At 53.2% G+C, this 16,623-nt stretch overlaps 2 protein-coding genes across 5 annotated transcripts; both read left to right on the top strand.

Annotated features, from left to right (window-relative positions):
• The first annotated feature begins 687 nt into the window (after positions 1-687).
• On the top strand, positions 688-2,682 carry Gsc2 (goosecoid homeobox 2). The gene is made up of 4 exons (XM_021653317.2): positions 688-976; positions 1,110-1,363; positions 2,049-2,320; positions 2,510-2,682. The coding sequence occupies exons 1-3, from the start codon at positions 688-690 to the stop codon at positions 2,148-2,150; spliced, it is 645 nt and encodes a 214-aa protein (XP_021508992.1). The 3' UTR covers positions 2,151-2,320; positions 2,510-2,682.
• Positions 2,683-5,206: 2,524 nt separating this feature from the next.
• On the top strand, positions 5,207-16,282 carry Ess2 (ess-2 splicing factor homolog). 4 transcript variants are annotated; one of them, XM_021653337.2, is made up of 10 exons: positions 5,207-5,381; positions 6,316-6,484; positions 6,562-6,657; positions 8,693-8,862; positions 8,975-9,092; positions 9,437-9,570; positions 10,177-10,279; positions 10,893-11,002; positions 13,934-14,049; positions 14,588-16,282. In XM_021653337.2, the coding sequence occupies exons 1-10, from the start codon at positions 5,247-5,249 to the stop codon at positions 14,865-14,867; spliced, it is 1,431 nt and encodes a 476-aa protein (XP_021509012.1). In that variant the 5' UTR covers positions 5,207-5,246; the 3' UTR covers positions 14,868-16,282. The 4 variants fall into 4 exon arrangements, with proteins under 4 accessions (XP_021509012.1, XP_021509011.1, XP_021509013.1 ...); XM_021653336.2 differs by having other exon boundaries at positions 8,690-8,862; XM_021653338.2 differs by lacking the exon at positions 5,207-5,381 and adding an exon at positions 5,396-5,625 and having other exon boundaries at positions 8,690-8,862.
• The last annotated feature ends 341 nt before the right edge of the window (positions 16,283-16,623 follow it).

Genomic DNA, 16,623 nt, shown 5'->3' with positions numbered 1-16,623 from the left:
CAGGTGGCATGAGGAGGATGTTGAGTATGAGAGATGGGGGCAAGGGTGTCAGGGGCTTCTGAGAGAGGCGGCAACAAGAAGACTGGCCTTAGACAGGACTGGGAACATCTTTTAGACCCTAGAAAGAACACACAGAATTGGTGGCTCTTGCCCTTTGATCCCAGCATTCTGGAGACAAGAAACGGTGAATCTCTGCTTGGAAGTCAGCCTCAGTTTCCCATTCTGGAGATGGTATTTGCCACAGGAAGTTCAGACCTGGCCTTCAAAGTGAGCAAGAACTGTGAAGTGGGATCGGCTAGCCTACTGCCAAGGCTGCGGCACTCATTCGAAGTAAGGGAGCAAGAAATTCGGATTCCAGGAAGCTCCACTTTCATGGGTGGCAACAGAACAAGGAAGTCTGCGGCAGAGAGGTGGCTGGGACCATGTGCTTTCGGGGGTCTACAGAGTCCAGGCATCCCCCCCAGCAGGCGACTGTGCCATAGGGGAGAGAAAGGGTGGGCTCCTGAGCCCTTCCTTTCCCTCCAGCTCTGGTCCTGGCGGAGCGCAGGGCTCCCTCCCGGCAGCGCGGCCCCCTGCACCCAGACGGAGGGGCTCGCCCTCCTCCGTGGCTGGGGATTAGTTCTCTGAGGACTGGGGACGGGATTAGCACGCGCGAACTCTGCGCCCGGTCCACACCTCCCACCCCCAATGTATATATTCTGCCGCTCGCGCCGACCGCCCGCGGGCATGGCGACTACAGGCAGCGCAGCGGGCCGCAGGGACCCGGGACGACCCTGCCCCTTCTCCATCGAGCACATCCTCTCCAGCCTGCCGGAGCGCAGGCCCTCGGTGAGGCCACTACAGCCCGTCGGTGGCCGGAACCCCGCCGAGCCCGACGAACCCGAGGCGCCCGCCGCCGCTGCGCCCTGCGCCTGCTGCTGCTGCTGCGGTCCGCGCCCCGCGCCCCGCGGAGCCCCGGAAGCGACCTCCGGGCAGGGTGTGTGCGCGCGGGGATGGGGTGGGTGGGTGGGTGCGGGCCCCGGGTTGCCGCGGGGCTGCCGGCGGGGCGAGCCCGGCTCCCACCCTAACCCCTAACCCTACGCCCGACCTCGTCCCGCCCCGCCCCGCAGGCGTGCGCTTAGCGTGGCCGCTGAGGCTGGCGCCGGCGCCGCCCTCCCCCTTGACGGCGCCCAGCGCAGGTTCCCCGGCGCCGACCGGCCCGAGCGGCACCGGGCCGCAGCGGCGCACGCGGCGCCACCGTACCATCTTCAGCCAGGAGCAGCTGCAGGCGCTCGAGGCGCTCTTCATCCAGAACCAGTATCCCGACGTGGGCACGCGCGAACGCTTGGCGGTCCGCATCCGCCTGCGGGAGGAGCGCGTGGAGGTGGGTGTTCGCCCCGCAGCCCAGAGGCCGGCTCCGGCGCCACTCTTCCCTCTCGAAGACCGACCTTCCAGATGGTGCCTCGCCGTCTGGTGTCTCATCGTGGGAGGGGGACTCCCACGATCACTCGATGGCGACGCAGGGCCAGTCCCTCCAGCACGTTCTTTGGCTGTCGCCGGGACTGGAAGGGGTTAGGAGTTGTTTTTTTCTGACTTTGTTCGTCCTCCCCATTTCCCCTGACGATGAAATATGCGTTCGTTCCTGCCCCAGATGTGGGAAAGTTAAGAAATGTGCAAAAGTGGCCAGGCATGGTGGCACGCAGCTGTAATCCCAACATGGGGGATCGTGAGTTATTTCATCAGCACATAGCGAGTAGAGTCGGAAGCCAGTTTAGATTATGCGGAGGGGGGGGGGGGCGAGGAAAAAGGAGGGGAGGGAGGGAGGGAGAGAGAGAGAGTGACTGACTGACTGACTGACTGACTGACTGACTGCTTGACTGCTTCTGAGCCCAGACTGGGGAGACTCGGGAAGTCTTGATCATTTTCTACTGTGTGTGGACGAGGGAAAGCGACACAGCTCCATTTCCTTTGTAATGAAGCTTAACACCCGCTCGGCTGGCTTATCAGCTCTTCCGGAGTTCTTGGGATATCTTTGGGGCCTGAGCTGTCCTGGTCCCCCTTCTCCTCAGGTCTGGTTCAAGAACCGCCGGGCCAAGTGGCGACACCAAAAGCGTGCTTCATCATTGAGGCTCCTGCCTGGGACCAAGAAGCCTCCAAAGGAGAGCTGTTGATGGTGTCTGCAGTTTTCCCGGCTTTGGCGGTGATGCCGAGAACAACAGAGTAGGAGGGGACAGACCTACTTGATCAGGAACTAGGAGAGGACGACGGCCTCTTCGTTGCTCTTGCAGTGTCCAGCTGCCCAGTGCTGGGAGAGAGGGGATCCAAAGCCCTCCCTTCATGGGTGAGGAACCGGTGAATGAAGGGCACCTGGGGTGGGAAGCAGAAACCTCCTGCAGGCAAAGTAGGTAAACTTCCTCAGCCACCATTGCCACCCACCCCACTCAGGACCCAAAATCCTCTGGAGTGGAGCCTCCTTCCCAACCTCATGTTTCTACAGGACTGGCCTCCTGTCTGTTCTTCTGCCTTCTAGGAAGTGTCATCTGCACAGTCCTGGGTTTACTGTGTCCTCAGAGGCCCTGCACTGGACCTTCGTGTCAGGACCTGCAGGATAAGAAGGCTATGGTTGGTAATTTCTGTATCTCTGCACCTGCCCCTTCATCTCATCCTTGTGTTGATGTCAAGAAATAAACAAGACGTACAAATACCACAAAACAGTCCAGAATCCCGAGTCCCCGGGGCTCAGGCTTCGTTTCCACACCTAGTGAGGAGGTGGCCCATTTCCAGGGAAGTGGGGGATCAGCATGTTTTGGAGAGACAGCTCATTCCCATTCCCATGTTTCCCCATCAAAACTAAAGCGGGGGTGGGGGGGCAGTGGCAAGGCCTCCTGGGGATTTGCCATGGCCTCCGGGCACTACCAACCTGCTACACAGATGGGAGATCTTTGCTTTCTTGTTTGTGGGGGATTCCATACAGTGGCATCTGCCAATAGGGTGGGCAAGAGGAGGTTAAATTAAGGGAGCATCTCATCCTCGCTGCCTTCCGTAATCCTGGTCATACAGGAGCATGGGAGAAGGGCACCACAGTGTGAAAACCTAGTTTCTTTCAGTTCTCTGATGACCTGTGTGGTGGGAAGGGATCGGTGTGAGAAGGCAGCTAACGTCCCCTTCTCCTGGCCAGATCTCCCTGCTCTGTCTCCTCACGGGTCCTGAAGGGTGTGGTGGTATCTTCAAGAGAAGCCAAACTGTAGAGCCGATAGCAGGGGGTCTTGGCACTGTGTAAACATGGCTGGTTTGGAGAATACCAAGCAGGCATGTGTCCCCAGCCAGAGCTGTCCCGATACTGCTGGAGACCTCCAGGAACGGATTCTCGTCCCTAGTCCCTTGGACGGACACTGAAGGCTGCCACCAGATTCTTCTTCCTGAATTCTGGCCTTTCCTCAGAAGACTGCACTGTCTAGCTTCAGACACAGCTGTCCTAGAGGTCAGCTCACCTTCGGGCATGGGCCTTCACATTGTACTGGGTTTCAGGTCCCTGTCCTCCTTGGTGTTCCAGAGTCTGAGCTGGTCTGAGCTTCTGCCCTCCTCTGACTGTCACCTTCCCCTGCAGAGGCTCCTTGCAGCCCCTACCTGACACTGGCCATTAACAAAGCGGCCAGAGGCTCCATCTCAAGGCTCTTTCATCTCCATTCTCTTCTTAAACGTGTGTGTGTGTATTGCCTGCGTGCATCTGCGCACCACGTTTGCCTTGTGCCCATGGAGATCAGAGGAGGGTGTCGGAACTGGAGTTCTGGATGATTGTGTGCCCCTGTATAGGTGCTGGGAACTGAACCCGGTCCTCTAAAAGAGCAACAGTGCTCTTGACGGATGAGCCGTCTCTCCAGCCCCCTCCAGTCTCTCTTGATGTATCTTTTCCATCTGTGGGCTTCAGTTCACAACTCTTTGTCACATATATCTCCATCTCCAGTCCAGGCCTTTCCCCTGAGCTAGGTATTTGTCAGTCTGTCCCACACAACACTTGGAAGGCCACAGGCTCCTCACAGACGCCGTGTATACAGTGAGCCATTTCCCTGTTCATTGGCCTGCCTGAGGCACATGAATCACAGAGTTCTTGATCACCAATCGCTCTTTGTCCCTCGCCTAATCATACCCAGTCCAACCAATTTTACCTCCAAATATATCAATAAACCCCAGAAACTAGCTTCTCTGCAGCTCTAGCTGCACCAACCCGATAAAGATTTGTCATCACCTTGCACTGCGACCATGGCAGCTTTCTCTAGTTTTCGCCTGAACCTGCTCTGGCCTCCTTGTAATTCAAAATAAAAAATACTGTTTCTTGCCAGGAAGCCAAAGATACTGTGTGACCTGGAGCTACCCTTCTTCACTGTATAATCAAAGGTCTGCTTTGGGATTTGCCTTGCTCCACACCCTGGGCCTTTGCACATGCCTTTCCAATTGCACATGACAGATGCCTATCCAGTCAACCTTTGGATCTACACCCACGGTCTGTCTGGGGAAATGCCACTTGACATGTCCTGTGTAGAAATCAAGAATCTCTGTGACTTGCAAGAATGCAAGTCACGGTTGTAATTTTACACATTTGTGGGATGACTTTACGTGTGTTTTGACTATTGCATGGCCAACTCTATGGAGTCAGGGACACCATCATAAAGCTCCCAGTGACTCACAGTGAAGGAAGAAATCGTTGGGAACGCAAAATGGTACCAAATCATTGTGGGCTAGAATTTGTTCGCTTGGCGTAGTTCATAATCCCCCTTAGGAAGAAAGTTCAATGAACGCTTTCAGAGAAAACGGGTCTCTTGGGAAGTTCACCCTGGCAGGCAGGGAATGAATAAATCTAACCAGAGCTTTAAACACCCTCTTGTTCTTTCTTTTTATTGACCTTTTGTTAGATCTAACTATCTGGAAAGAATTGTCTTAGTGTTCTTTTTTTTTTTAGTTCGGAAGTCATATATAACCCTTTTTTAAAGTATTTAAAACGACTTTGAAGCATATGCAGTTTTTTGTTGTTTTGTGTTTTTGAGAATTGAAACTTCTAAGAGAGGGAATGTTGCATCAACTAGTCGCGCCACAGCGCCCCCTAGTGACCATAGTCGAGACAGGCATGAGATGTGCGGACTACAACTCCCTTAAGATCCGGCGCTCCCAGTGACATCATTGGAGCGCCGGCTTTGTTAGAAAAATACTGCTTCCCCATTGGCTGGCTGTTGGAGCGATGCCTACGCCGCCCGGGCGGTTCTGGGATAGCGATGGGGACGCCTGGGTCCTCGGCCGGCGCTCTGCTTCTGCCCTCCGTGTCCGCGCCCCCGAGGAAGCGCGCGGCCGGGGAGGCCGGAGTTGCGAGAAGCAAGCAGCGGGTCCTGGATGAAGAAGAGTACATTGAGGTACCAGCTGAGCGAAAGCGCTGGCGACTTCCGGGCCCCTCCCCCGGTTCGCGTTCCTCTCCGGTCCTTTGAATTGTTCCTAGTCGGGGCTCTCTCAGCCGCCGGTGGGAGCGGAACAACTGCCTTTGGGTTTGGAAAATCTTGAGAGCCAAGAAAACTGCAGAAGCGGGTGTCCAGCTTTCAGCGAGAAACGGAGCCGTTCTGTTGTCTGTCGAGGGTCAAGGAAATAAAGTTTCCGATTAAAGTATGGGTAGAATTTTGACACGTTTTTAGGGTGATGGAGAAGAGGACTTTCTGGAAGGGAGTGACAGTAAGGGTCAAGCCTGGGGGTCGTGCAAATAGACAGTGGAACTGGCCGCGTCGCTGAGTGGACCTCGGTTACTCCTCAAGTTAGGGGTCCCACTGCAAACACGCTGGAGGACAAGCTGACATTTTAGACTGGTTAAATTTAGGAGCTTCTGGGATAACTGGTATGTAGCATCGCCACGCAGCCGCACGTACAGAATTGCAGCTCCACAGCAAGGCCTGGCTGGAGGTGAAATGTTGTGGGTTTCATCCGGGTGGTGGCGGTATTGGTGACTGGCCTTCAAGAGAAAGGTCTGGCTTGAAATAAAAATTCATGAGTGGAATGAGGACGGCAGCATCCACATTGGTCTGGCTGGTGTATGAATGGAGCCAGCAAAGGAAAATGAGAAAGATCAGTTAGGGGAGGATTTCACAGGCATCAAGAGATTGTTCAGTGGTGTTAGGTAATACGCCAGAGCTATGTGAGCTAAGCAGCCTTATTAGAAAATGCTTCTAGTCTCTCTTGCAAACCACAGTCATCCAGGTGAGCAGAAGTGAAAGGAATGAGGGCTGAAGCGCGGATAAGGTAGACAGTGAGTCAGGGTGTCCAGATGCCAGCCTTGGTCTTTGTTCTGATTGCTTACGATAGGGACTCCAGACAGTCATCCAGAGAGATTTCTTCCCTGATGTGGAGAAACTACAGGCACAGAAGGAGTACCTGGAGGCTGAGGAAAATGGAGATTTGGAGCGTATGCGCCAGATTGCCATCAAGTTTGGCTCTGCCCTGGGCAAGATATCTCGGGAACCTCCACCACCCTGTAAGAGCATGCTGCCGTAGAGGGCACAGAAGAAGGTCTATTGTCACTTTAGGCTGACTCTAATTTGCTTCCCTCAGATGTGACTCCAGCCACCTTTGAAACTCCTGAGGTCCATGCAGGCCCCGGTGTGGTGGGCAGCAAGTCCCGGCCCCAGGGCCGAGACCTAGATGATGGTGAGTGAACTCACTCTTTTGGTCTCATAGTCAAGACTGCTGGGGAAGCGTGTTGTTGTGAGTTTTTTCAGGGTCACATTGCGTCCTTGAGGGGGTCTTCTAACCTATATGTCAACTTTGGGGATTAAAGACACTGGTCTAGGAAGCAGAGATCTGAGTCCAGCTCCCAGTCTAGAGAAGCAGTGTTGTGTGCCTCTGGCCTGCCTCTGGAATGAGCGCCCACTGCTGTTTCAGTCTGTTCACAGTGAGCCAGCCTTTGCCTTGTAGGCTTTGTGGGCTCAGAAGGCTCTTTCCTTGCTGTCTCCTGAGGATGCTCCACAGGCCCCTTCTACTTCCTTTCTTCCAAGCCAGTTGCTTGTTGTGTCGGTTCAGGTGTTAACTGTTTGGACTAAGGGACAGGCGCTGGTATGGACTGTGAGGTTCCTGACCTTTGTGCAAAGTTGGAACATCCTGGGCCTCTGTTGCTCACAGACTGCCTTTGTTTTTCTGATTTGCTTGTTTTGTTGAGAGCAGAGTCTCACTGTTTCCCTCACTGTAGGACATAATGTTTGGGAAGCACTTGTCCTGCCCCTCACCCTTATTTCTAGTTGCAAGCCCTCCCAGAGAGCAGAGCCTTGGTCTCGCTTCCATCTGTGTGCTCTACTTTTGGAATAGCACATGGCATGTTGTACCATCAATAGACACATATAGGGCAGAGGAGTGTGTCGTCTTCAACATGTTTCCATTCCATGCAAGTACGAGATGTATCTTAAGGTTAGGAGGAACACTTAATAAATCTGTTAAATATGTGAGTGCGCCCATACTAAGGGACTTGTCCGGGTGCATTGGTCTTTTTATCAGTACAGGATATATCACCAGAGGTGGGCAAGGTGTTTCTACACCAGCATCGAGTCTGCAGTGTACTGCTGTGCTCGAGCAAATGTGCACCGCGCTCACACAGCATGGCTTCTTAACAGCCTGCCTTTTCTGCCGTGAACGCGGTAGTGGTTATTCTTGGAACTTGACTTGATTGAACTAGAACACAGTCACAGAACAAATTGAAGATAATCTTCTTTTTATGCACATAGTTTATCAGAAAACATAGGAGTCCTTGTAATTGCAGATGAGGAAACAGGCTCAAAAGGTACTTGTAGGTGACTTCTGTAGGAATAACAGTCAAATGGAACCCAAGTCTGCCTCTTTCTTTGCTTTTTTTTTTTTCCTCCGTTTTTTGAGATAGGGTTTCTCTGTGTAGCCTTGGCTGGCTGCTTGGAACTCGCTCTGTAGACCAGGCTGGCCTCACACTCATAAATCCATCTGCCTCTGTCTCCTGAGTGCTGGGATTAAAGGCGTGTACCACCACTACCAGGCCCAAGTCTGCCCCTTTCTAACCTCAAGTCTTGAACTTGTAGCCACTGTGTTTGGTGTTGGCTGGCACATAGCTAGTGGTCAAGACAGTCCGTAGAATGGATGAGAAACCTAAGCTTCACACATTCCCCTGAAATTTGCAGTGCTGCGCCTACAAGAGTATCACTTTCCTTGGCGGCAGAGACTGAGGTTATATGGTTGGCTTTTTGGAGCCCTGGGCCATATGGACTCCTGCCTTAGAAATTAACTGCCATACCCTGATGCATTAGTGGCCACCATTCACCTATAGTGCCAGGCAGAAAGGGAAGGGTAGTTAGGGTAAGGCAATCCCAGGAAGGGAAGAACAACTCTCAGGGCTTTGGAGGTAAATCCTATAGAATTAGTACAGTCTGGGCAGAGAAACAGCCTACTAAACTGTCGTCATGAGCTCTCACTTCAGTGTCTGTCCCTGCCCCTTCACCAGTCAATCAGATCACAGACTTCTCCTGACATCCAGCAGATGAGGAGAGCTGGCCAGTCAGCTGTGAATGCCACTGTTTCTGCCCGAACAGTTAGAGTCTGTTGTGTCACCTAGCAGGAGCCAGGGTTCCGGCTCTACAGAGTGATGTCATTCTGGTCTTTCCGGCCGTACAGTGGTAATCATGCTGTGTGTGGTATTGTGTTTCTCTACCTGTGACCCCCTTAGCAGGAGAGGTTAGAGATGAGGAGGAGAAGGAGCCACTGCCCAGCCTGGATGTCTTCTTGAGCCGCTACACAAGTGAGGACAATGCCTCCTTCCAGGAGATCATGGAGGTGGCCAAGGAAAAAAGCCATGCCCGTCATGCGTGGCTCTATCAAGCCGAGGAGGAATTTGAGAAGGTATCCCTGGACTTTGAAAACATAGGCATCTTCTTTTGGGATGGAGCCCCAGGGGCACAGGTACAGGGTCTGGGTGCTTTTCTGACCCTACTTTCCTCCCATGTTACTATAGCGACAGAAAGATAATCTCGAACTCCCATCGGCAGAACACCAAGCCATTGAGAGCAGTCAGGCTGGCGTGGAGACCTGGAAGTACAAGGCCAAGAATTCTCTAATGTACTATCCCGAGGGTGAGTGACGGGGCCTGTGACAGGGCAGAAGACCAGGGTCACAGGGGTCTGTCTTCTTAAAGCCTGTGTGTGTTCACTTGTGGCACAGAGCACAGAGAAGTCCTGGTCCATGCTGGGGTTGGGGAGTGTGACATTAGTGGGGCATTGAGTCCTCCCTTCATTGCTTTGTTCAGGTTCTGTAGGTGTGGTGTGTACATCAAGGTGGCCATTCTTCTGCTTGGCTGGGAGCGACTTTAGCTAGGAGGTGTGCCTTCAGCCTTGAGGCTGCGTGGCTTCTAAGGCTGAGGTGGGCCATGGGGCTTCCCACCCCTTCGATCCCTGCTACCTTGTTCTTCCTTTGCCAGGTGTCCCAGATGAAGAGCAGTTATTCAAGAAGCCGAGGCAGGTGGTGCATAAGAACACACGTTTCCTCCGAGACCCCTTCAGCCAGGCCCTGAGCAGGTCCCAGCTGCAGCAGGCAGCTGCCCTGAATGCCCAGGTGAGTGGGCAGAGCCACCAGGCAGCTGGGCAAACTGTGGTTGGGGAGCTTCTCCCTCCTTGGTTGTCCCCTTTAAGTTAGGATTTTCCTGAGGCTAAATGGAGCTTAATCGGCAAAACTGCCGCTGCCTCTGTGTGGCAGAACCCATCCAATGGGGCCACATAGGACCTATGAGTCCAGCTCCTCTGATGTTAGCCTGAGAGGAGAGAAGCTTCTGACCGTGCTGATACATACACCAGGCAGGGAGATGAGTAGAGCAGTGTGTGCTGGAAAGTGCCAGAAGGAGTCTGGCTACAGAGAACCTGGGATGAAGATGAGTGAGCGATCTTGGTGGGTGGCTCTGGTCATTGTGGGGTTGAGGAGAGAGAGAAGCAGGGTATGGGGAGACTCAGATGCCACGGGGAGAATCAGCTTTGCAACCCGCTTCTGCAGTCTCTCAAAACCCTGGGGAAGACATGAGAGTGGGGTCTTCCCTCTCTTTCCCAAAGGAATCTGCCAGTCCTGGAGCCCCAGCTCTCCCAGGGAGGAGAGGTGCTTCCCACATGTACCTCAGCAGCTGCCATGGGCAGCTGTGGAGAACCCCTGACGCTGCTCTCTCTCTTCCAGCACAAACAGGGCAAGGTTGGCCCTGATGGCAAGGAGCTTATTCCTCAGGAGTCTCCCAGAGTGGGTGGCTTTGGATTCGTTGCCACTCCTTCTCCTGCCCCTGGTAAGAAATAGGCTATAAGCCCAGGCTGGACAGGGCTGAATACAGGCTAGACCCTCACATATGTGACCTGAGATACTCCAGAGTACCATACCTTATTCTGGTCTTCCCTGTGGTGGGAGGGAGCCGACTGCTAACGTGTGTGCCTAGTTCTTACCCATCTAGATGTGGGGAGTTGTGTAGGTGGAGAGGTTCTGGTCACCAGGCCTACAGTCTCGGCAAGGGGGGCAGGTGATGTTTGAGCATCCCTGTTGCACAGGCTGCCCCTCTGCCCTACTACACACTGGCCTCCACACTCAGTGCTGGTTGCCATATTGTGACAAGGCTGTGAAGGCACCATAGTGCCGCACTGGGATTCAGGAAATTTTGGAAGGCCAGAGTGTTTTCTTCCATTGGCATCCCTAGCCCTAAGATAGGGTCTAACACACCCACCTTCCACACCTAAATACAACTCTCTTGACTTTGGGGCTCTGGTGTCTTTGAAATTTCCCTTCAGATGATAGGGTCCTAGGGCCCCCGGTTTCAGGAAGAACAAGAGTTTGCCTGTTGGCCTTAATGTCAGCTAGGATACATGCACTAGGTCCTCTGGCTTGAGGTATAGTTTCTCCATCTGCAGGTGTGAATGAGTCACCACTGATGACGTGGGGAGAAGTTGAGAACACACCACTGAGAGTCGAAGGGTCAGAGAGCCCCTATGTGGACAGGACACCAGGACCAACGTTCAAGGTGGGTTGTGGTGAAAGGTAGTCAGGCTGGGACCAAGTTTGGATGCCTTAGTACCTGCTGCTCAGGACCAAGCACAGACACCGAGCTTAGTACCTGTTGCCTAGTACCAAGAACAGACACTGAACTTAGTACCTCCTGCTCAGGACCAAGCACAGACACTGAACTTAGTACCTCCTGCTCAGGACCAAGCACAGACACTGAGCTTAGTACCTGCTGCTCAGGACCAAGCACAGACACTGAGCTTAGTACCTGTTGCCCAGTACCAAGCATAGACACTGAACTTAGTACCTCCTGCTCAGTACCAAGCACAGACACTGAGCTTAGTACCTGCTGCTCAGGACCAAGCACAGACACTGAGCTTAGTACCTCCTGCTCAGGACCAAGCACAGATACTGAGCTTAGTACCACAGATACTGAGCTTAGTACCTCCTGCTCAGGACCAAGCACAGACACTGAACTTAGTACCTGCTGCCCAGTACCCAGCACAGACACTGAACTTAGTACCTTCTGCTCAGGACCAAGCACAGACACTGAGCTTAGTACCTTCTGCTCAGGACCAAGCACAGACACTGAGCTTAGTACCTCCTGCTCAGGACCAAGCACAGATACTGAGCTTAGTACCACAGACACTGAGCTTAGTACCTCCTGCTCAGGACCAAGCACAGACACTGAACTTAGTACCTGCTGCCCAGGACCAAGCACAGACACTGAGCTTAGTACCTTCTGCTCAGGACCAAGCACAGACACTGAGCTTAGTACCTGTTGCCCAGGACCAAGCCCAGGCACTGGGCTTAGTACCTGCTGCTCAGGACCAAGCACAGACTCTGGACTTCTGCAGAAAAGAGCATTACGATAGGACTATCAGACGGATTTGAAAGAGTGGAGACCATGGCAAGGCAACAAAGGCAGGTCTAGAGGCTAGACTGTCACAGAGTTAGACCAGAAATTCCCAACTACCCTGGAGCTCTGGAGACTATGGCACGTAGTGTTCACCCCCAGAAGGACTAGATGGTAGCCTCTGGTCACATAGCATAGTTAAGGATGCTCAGGATAGTAAGTGCAGTATGAACCCAGCATTGTAGGAGTGAGTGGACTGGAGCTGGAGACCTAGAGCAGACCAGAAAGGCTGAGTCAGATAAGGCCTGGTGGACATCATGTGGCCTCTCTCGAGTGGAGCAGGAAGCTAGAGGTGGACAGACAGCATCTACAGTCAGGTGGCCCCCACTGGCATGGGTGGGTTGGGTGGGCAGATGTGCCCCTAAGAGCTATGGAGAAAGTACAATGTACTCTCAGGGCTTCAGGGAGTTTGTAGATAAAACAGAGTCTACTATAGTTTGGAAAAGGAAGGAAGAAAGGTCCCTGATACTTGAGAGTATACATCCTCACTGTGAGGGTACTGAGCCCCACTGACTCAGGGCATTACGCGGGCAGGCCAAGAATGTAAATCTTCTTTGGAAACCCAACAAGAGCAGGTGTAGTGTTGAGTAAATATATAGGCGTGCTTTGGTGGCTGGGTCCCAGGTCATCTTACGCCATCCCTCTAACTCCCGGCTGTGATCACTGTGGAGTGTGGCAGAAAGAGATCATATCGCCAGGAATAACAAAGCTTTCCTAAAGCAGACATCAGACTTGTGCTGCAGCCCTGACCCTGCTTTCCTGGCCCAAGCCAGGAGCCATGGCCCACTGGGTCCCTCCCCAGAGCAGTTGGTAGAGGTTAGGTACTACACACCTGGACAAATCCTGAGGATAGGTTTTGGAGGTCTTGGTGATAGACTGCGTCTGGGATGTAAGATAACCAAGACAAACACGAGAGGGGAGCAAACAATACATGCTGTGGAACAGGAAAGTGTGGCCCAAGGCGCTGACCACGCAGGAAGTGGTCCTAGACCTGCAGTGACCTCTACCAAGACAGTGAGTTCTGAAACAGAATAAGCCTGGGCAGGCTCTGCAGGGGACAGTGGCAGGCTGCTGTGTCCACTGTTGCCAAGTGTTAAGCAGGGTGGAAAACGGGGGACAGACAAGAATGGAGGGTACGGAAAAGATGGTGTTTCAGGCGGTCCAGGATTGCAGGGCCTTTGAGAATTAAGTAAACTAGGTTCTGAATATTGGTCACAGTGAAATAAGTTCCAAAAAAGTGAAATCCTTAAATATAAACAGTAATTTAAAAACCGACCAGAATGTAATGTAGTTTAAACTGTTTGGTTTTATTTTTGGTTTTTGTTGTTTTGCCTGGTGCTGGGGATTTAACCCAGGACCCAGTTCCTGTACACACCCTCGACCTCTTTACTCTCTGAAGTGCTGGGGCTAGCTTTTTTGTTTGCTTCTTGAGACAGTCTCACTATGTAGCTCGGATTTGCTTGGAACTCAGTGTGTGGCCCACAGTGCCCTCAGAGTCACAGAGCTCTGCCTCTCAGGAGTTGAGACTGAAGGCACAGGCCACCACTGCCAGCTCCCAGCCCCTTAGTTTGTTGTTTTACATTATTTATTTGTGTGAGTATGTGTGTTAGCATGTGCCATGTACACGTATGGAGGTCAGCAGTGGTTCTCTCTTACCACCCTGTGGGGGTTCTCAGAATGGGATTCAAACCTTTACCCACTGAGCCATTGTGCTTTTTTTCTTTTCTTTTTTTTTTTTTTCTTTCTTTTTTTTTTTTTTTTTTTTTTTTGGAAGACAGGTCTCACTGTGTAGCTCAGGGTGGCCTCGAATTATATAGTCTCCTGTCAGTTTTTAGGATTGCAGGAATGCACCACTATATCCAACTAGGGGTGGGGCTGAGGCTTTTTGACAGGCTATTGGGAAAGATGAGTAGCTGGGATTGCAGCAGCCATGGAGAAGAGGTGGGTACCCACAGCAGCTGCTCTTCTGGGTAATGGACTGCCTGGCAGGTCACAGGTCCAGCACAAGTCACCCACATGCCTGATGTCGTGTAGATCTTAGAGCCAGGACGCAGGGAGCGTCTGGGCCTGAAGATGGCCAATGAAGCAGCTGCCAAAAACCGGGCCAAGAAGCAGGAAGCATGGCGGAGAGTTACCGAGAACCTGGCCAGGTGAGAGGCAGCTGGGCCCTGGAGTAGGCATGGGGATAGAGATGAGTTTGTGCCTGCCTCATTCTTACTCTCTAGCCTCCAAGGCCATGCATGCACATGGCTGCAGTACAGAGCCTCTGGTAGAGCCACAGGCTTTTCTGTGTGCTGCTGCTCCCCCCAGTGGTGCTGTGTGGAGAAGGCTCGAAGCCCTCCATCATCTTTCCTCAGAATCCCCCTTGGCCTTTACTAAGAGGTATCTTTTGGCTTCCTGCCTGACTGTGGGCTCCTGTTAGTTCTGTGGGGTCAGCGTCATTCATGTTAGAGAGAGGTGGAGACTCTAGCTCTCAGAACTCTGTCCATTCAGCCCCGCAGCCAAAGAGAGCAGTTCCGCAGGCCCTTGGGTTTGGCCTGATGGCTGTGTGCCCAGAGTTGTCCTTCTCAGCCCAGAATGACCATGTCTCTTGATAGGGCTCCTCCTGAGGGGCTGGGGGAGAACTTGCTTTAAGCAGCCCTTGACCCCTAATATGGTTGCTTTTTTTTTTCTGTCCCTTCTCTACAGTCTTACTCCCAAAGGCCTGAGCCCAGCCATGTCCCCAGCCCTACAGCGCCTCGTAAGCAGGACAGCCAGCAAGTACACAGACCGCGCCCTGCGGGCCAGCTATACACCATCCCCCGCACGCTCTACCCACCTCAAGACCCCAGCTGGTGGGCCGCAGACCCCAACAAGCACACCAGCCCCTGGGTCTGCCACACGCACACCCCTCACACAGGACCCAGCCTCCATCACAGACAATCTGCTGCAGCTCCCTGCCCGGCGCAAAGCTTCAGACTTCTTTTAGAGCCAGGCCTGGCTGGAACTGTGGATGCTTTGTGGGACACTGTGGAACGTGTAAGGCAGCTGTCTGCTCCTCAGAGAACTCCAGGCCTTGGCGACCCAGACCACAAGCAGCTGATTATCCCTGGAACCACAAGTTTATAGTCTGCGCCATGGCCAGGTTGACACACTATCCCGACCACTCTCTAGGGAGTATAGCATTGGTGCTGTTCCCCAGGGCCCTGCTGAAACTGCCTCCTAGCCAACCCCCAAGTGAACTCTCATTAAAGAACACCTGGCACTGTCTGGCCGGGCTGCTGATCCATGTTGGGGGGCCTACCTGGGTGTCTCGGGCCCTCAGGGTCAGAAGCCAGGGGCCTTATGAGGGGCCCATAGAGCTGCCTTCTATGCTGAGATCACACCTGGGCCTTCCACCGTGAAGGTAACACAGATCCCAAAAGTTGCGCCATTGAGCTGACGTGTGTCTGGGTCGAGCTCCACGGCCTCCCAGCCAGGGCTGACTGTTAAGTTTGTTGGTTACAGGCTCAGGCAGGCCCTGCGTATCAAGCTCACCAGGACAAGTCTCTTTTCCTGTGGCTTCAGCTGTTACCTCCCAGCAACCTGGCTTCCAGCCCAGGGAGGGCTAGGCTGCCTCCCTGTCCCACTCTGTGCTTACCCAGTATTCTTGGCACTGCCTGTTGGGCTCTGCTGAGACACCAGCCTTATATCAGCCTGGGCTGATGCAGGAAAAGAGCAAGTGCGGGCTCCCTGCAAACCTGCAGATGCCAGCAGCAGGCCATTTGCCTATGGAATAAAGTTAACTAGCCCTCGGGTGACCAACTAGCCCTCAGGAGGCCAAGTAGGACTTGTGAGCCTATGCCTACAGAGCTGCAGGGTCCCTGCTCTCTGGACCTATGCTCTCTGGACCTAACAGAGTTCAAGACTATGATCTAATTCCCCAGCCAGTGGCCTTCAGGCCACAGGGATGCCTAGTCTCTGAGCAGCCCAGGGCTTAAACGCACCTGACTCTTTGATTCCATGAGAGCCACATTTTCCAGTCTGCTGGCATTGGTCCCCTCGGGCCTCTGCGCTCATGTTCTCTGGAGACAGCCTGGGTGGGGCACCTCCTGCCTAGGGCCTTGTCAGTTTGACACAGTCAAGAGTCACCTGGGAAGTAGGCCCTCTCCTCAGACTGGCCTGAGAGCACGTCTGTGTGCATTTTCTTGATTGGGGGTCAGTGCAGGAGGGCAGGGCCCAGCAGTGACACCCCTGAACAAGTAGTCCTGGGTTGGACAAGAAAGTAAGCTAGCGAGGAAACCAGGAAGCAGCACTCCTCCATGGTCTCTGCCTCAGCCTCTACTTGAGTTCCTGCTCTGGCTTTTCTCAGTGATGGACTGTGACCTGAAAGTGTGAGCTCAAATAAACCATTTCTTCCCTTAAGTTATTTTTGGCTAGAGTGTTTTATCAAGGCAACAGAAGCAAAGTAGGTGGCAGTGAGGTGCCTCTCTTGGGACCCTCAGGGCTAGAGCTGGGATCTCAGGCTAGGGCTTGTTGTTTTGTTTTGTTTTGTTTGTTTTGTTTTTGTACTTTTGTCTCTCAGGGAAGATTGAGCTTTAATCCAAAGCACTCTCCCAAAAAGTGGGAAGTAGGCACAGAAGATGGTGCTGTCCGCCTCAAGCATTTAGCCAGCACGAGGGAATCTTTAGGAAGGGATGGTAACCAGGTACTTTTTTTGATTGAGGGTTTCTGGGGATTGGGCGTTGCAGGTCTACAGGTTGGAG

The sequence above is a fragment of the Meriones unguiculatus genome, chromosome 17 (genome assembly GCF_030254825.1).
Source record: "Meriones unguiculatus strain TT.TT164.6M chromosome 17, Bangor_MerUng_6.1, whole genome shotgun sequence".
In the NCBI taxonomy this organism is placed as follows: Eukaryota; Metazoa; Chordata; class Mammalia; order Rodentia; family Muridae; genus Meriones; species Meriones unguiculatus.
Note: the sequence above shows the minus strand (reverse complement) of the source record. Positions and strands in the feature narration are given on the sequence as shown.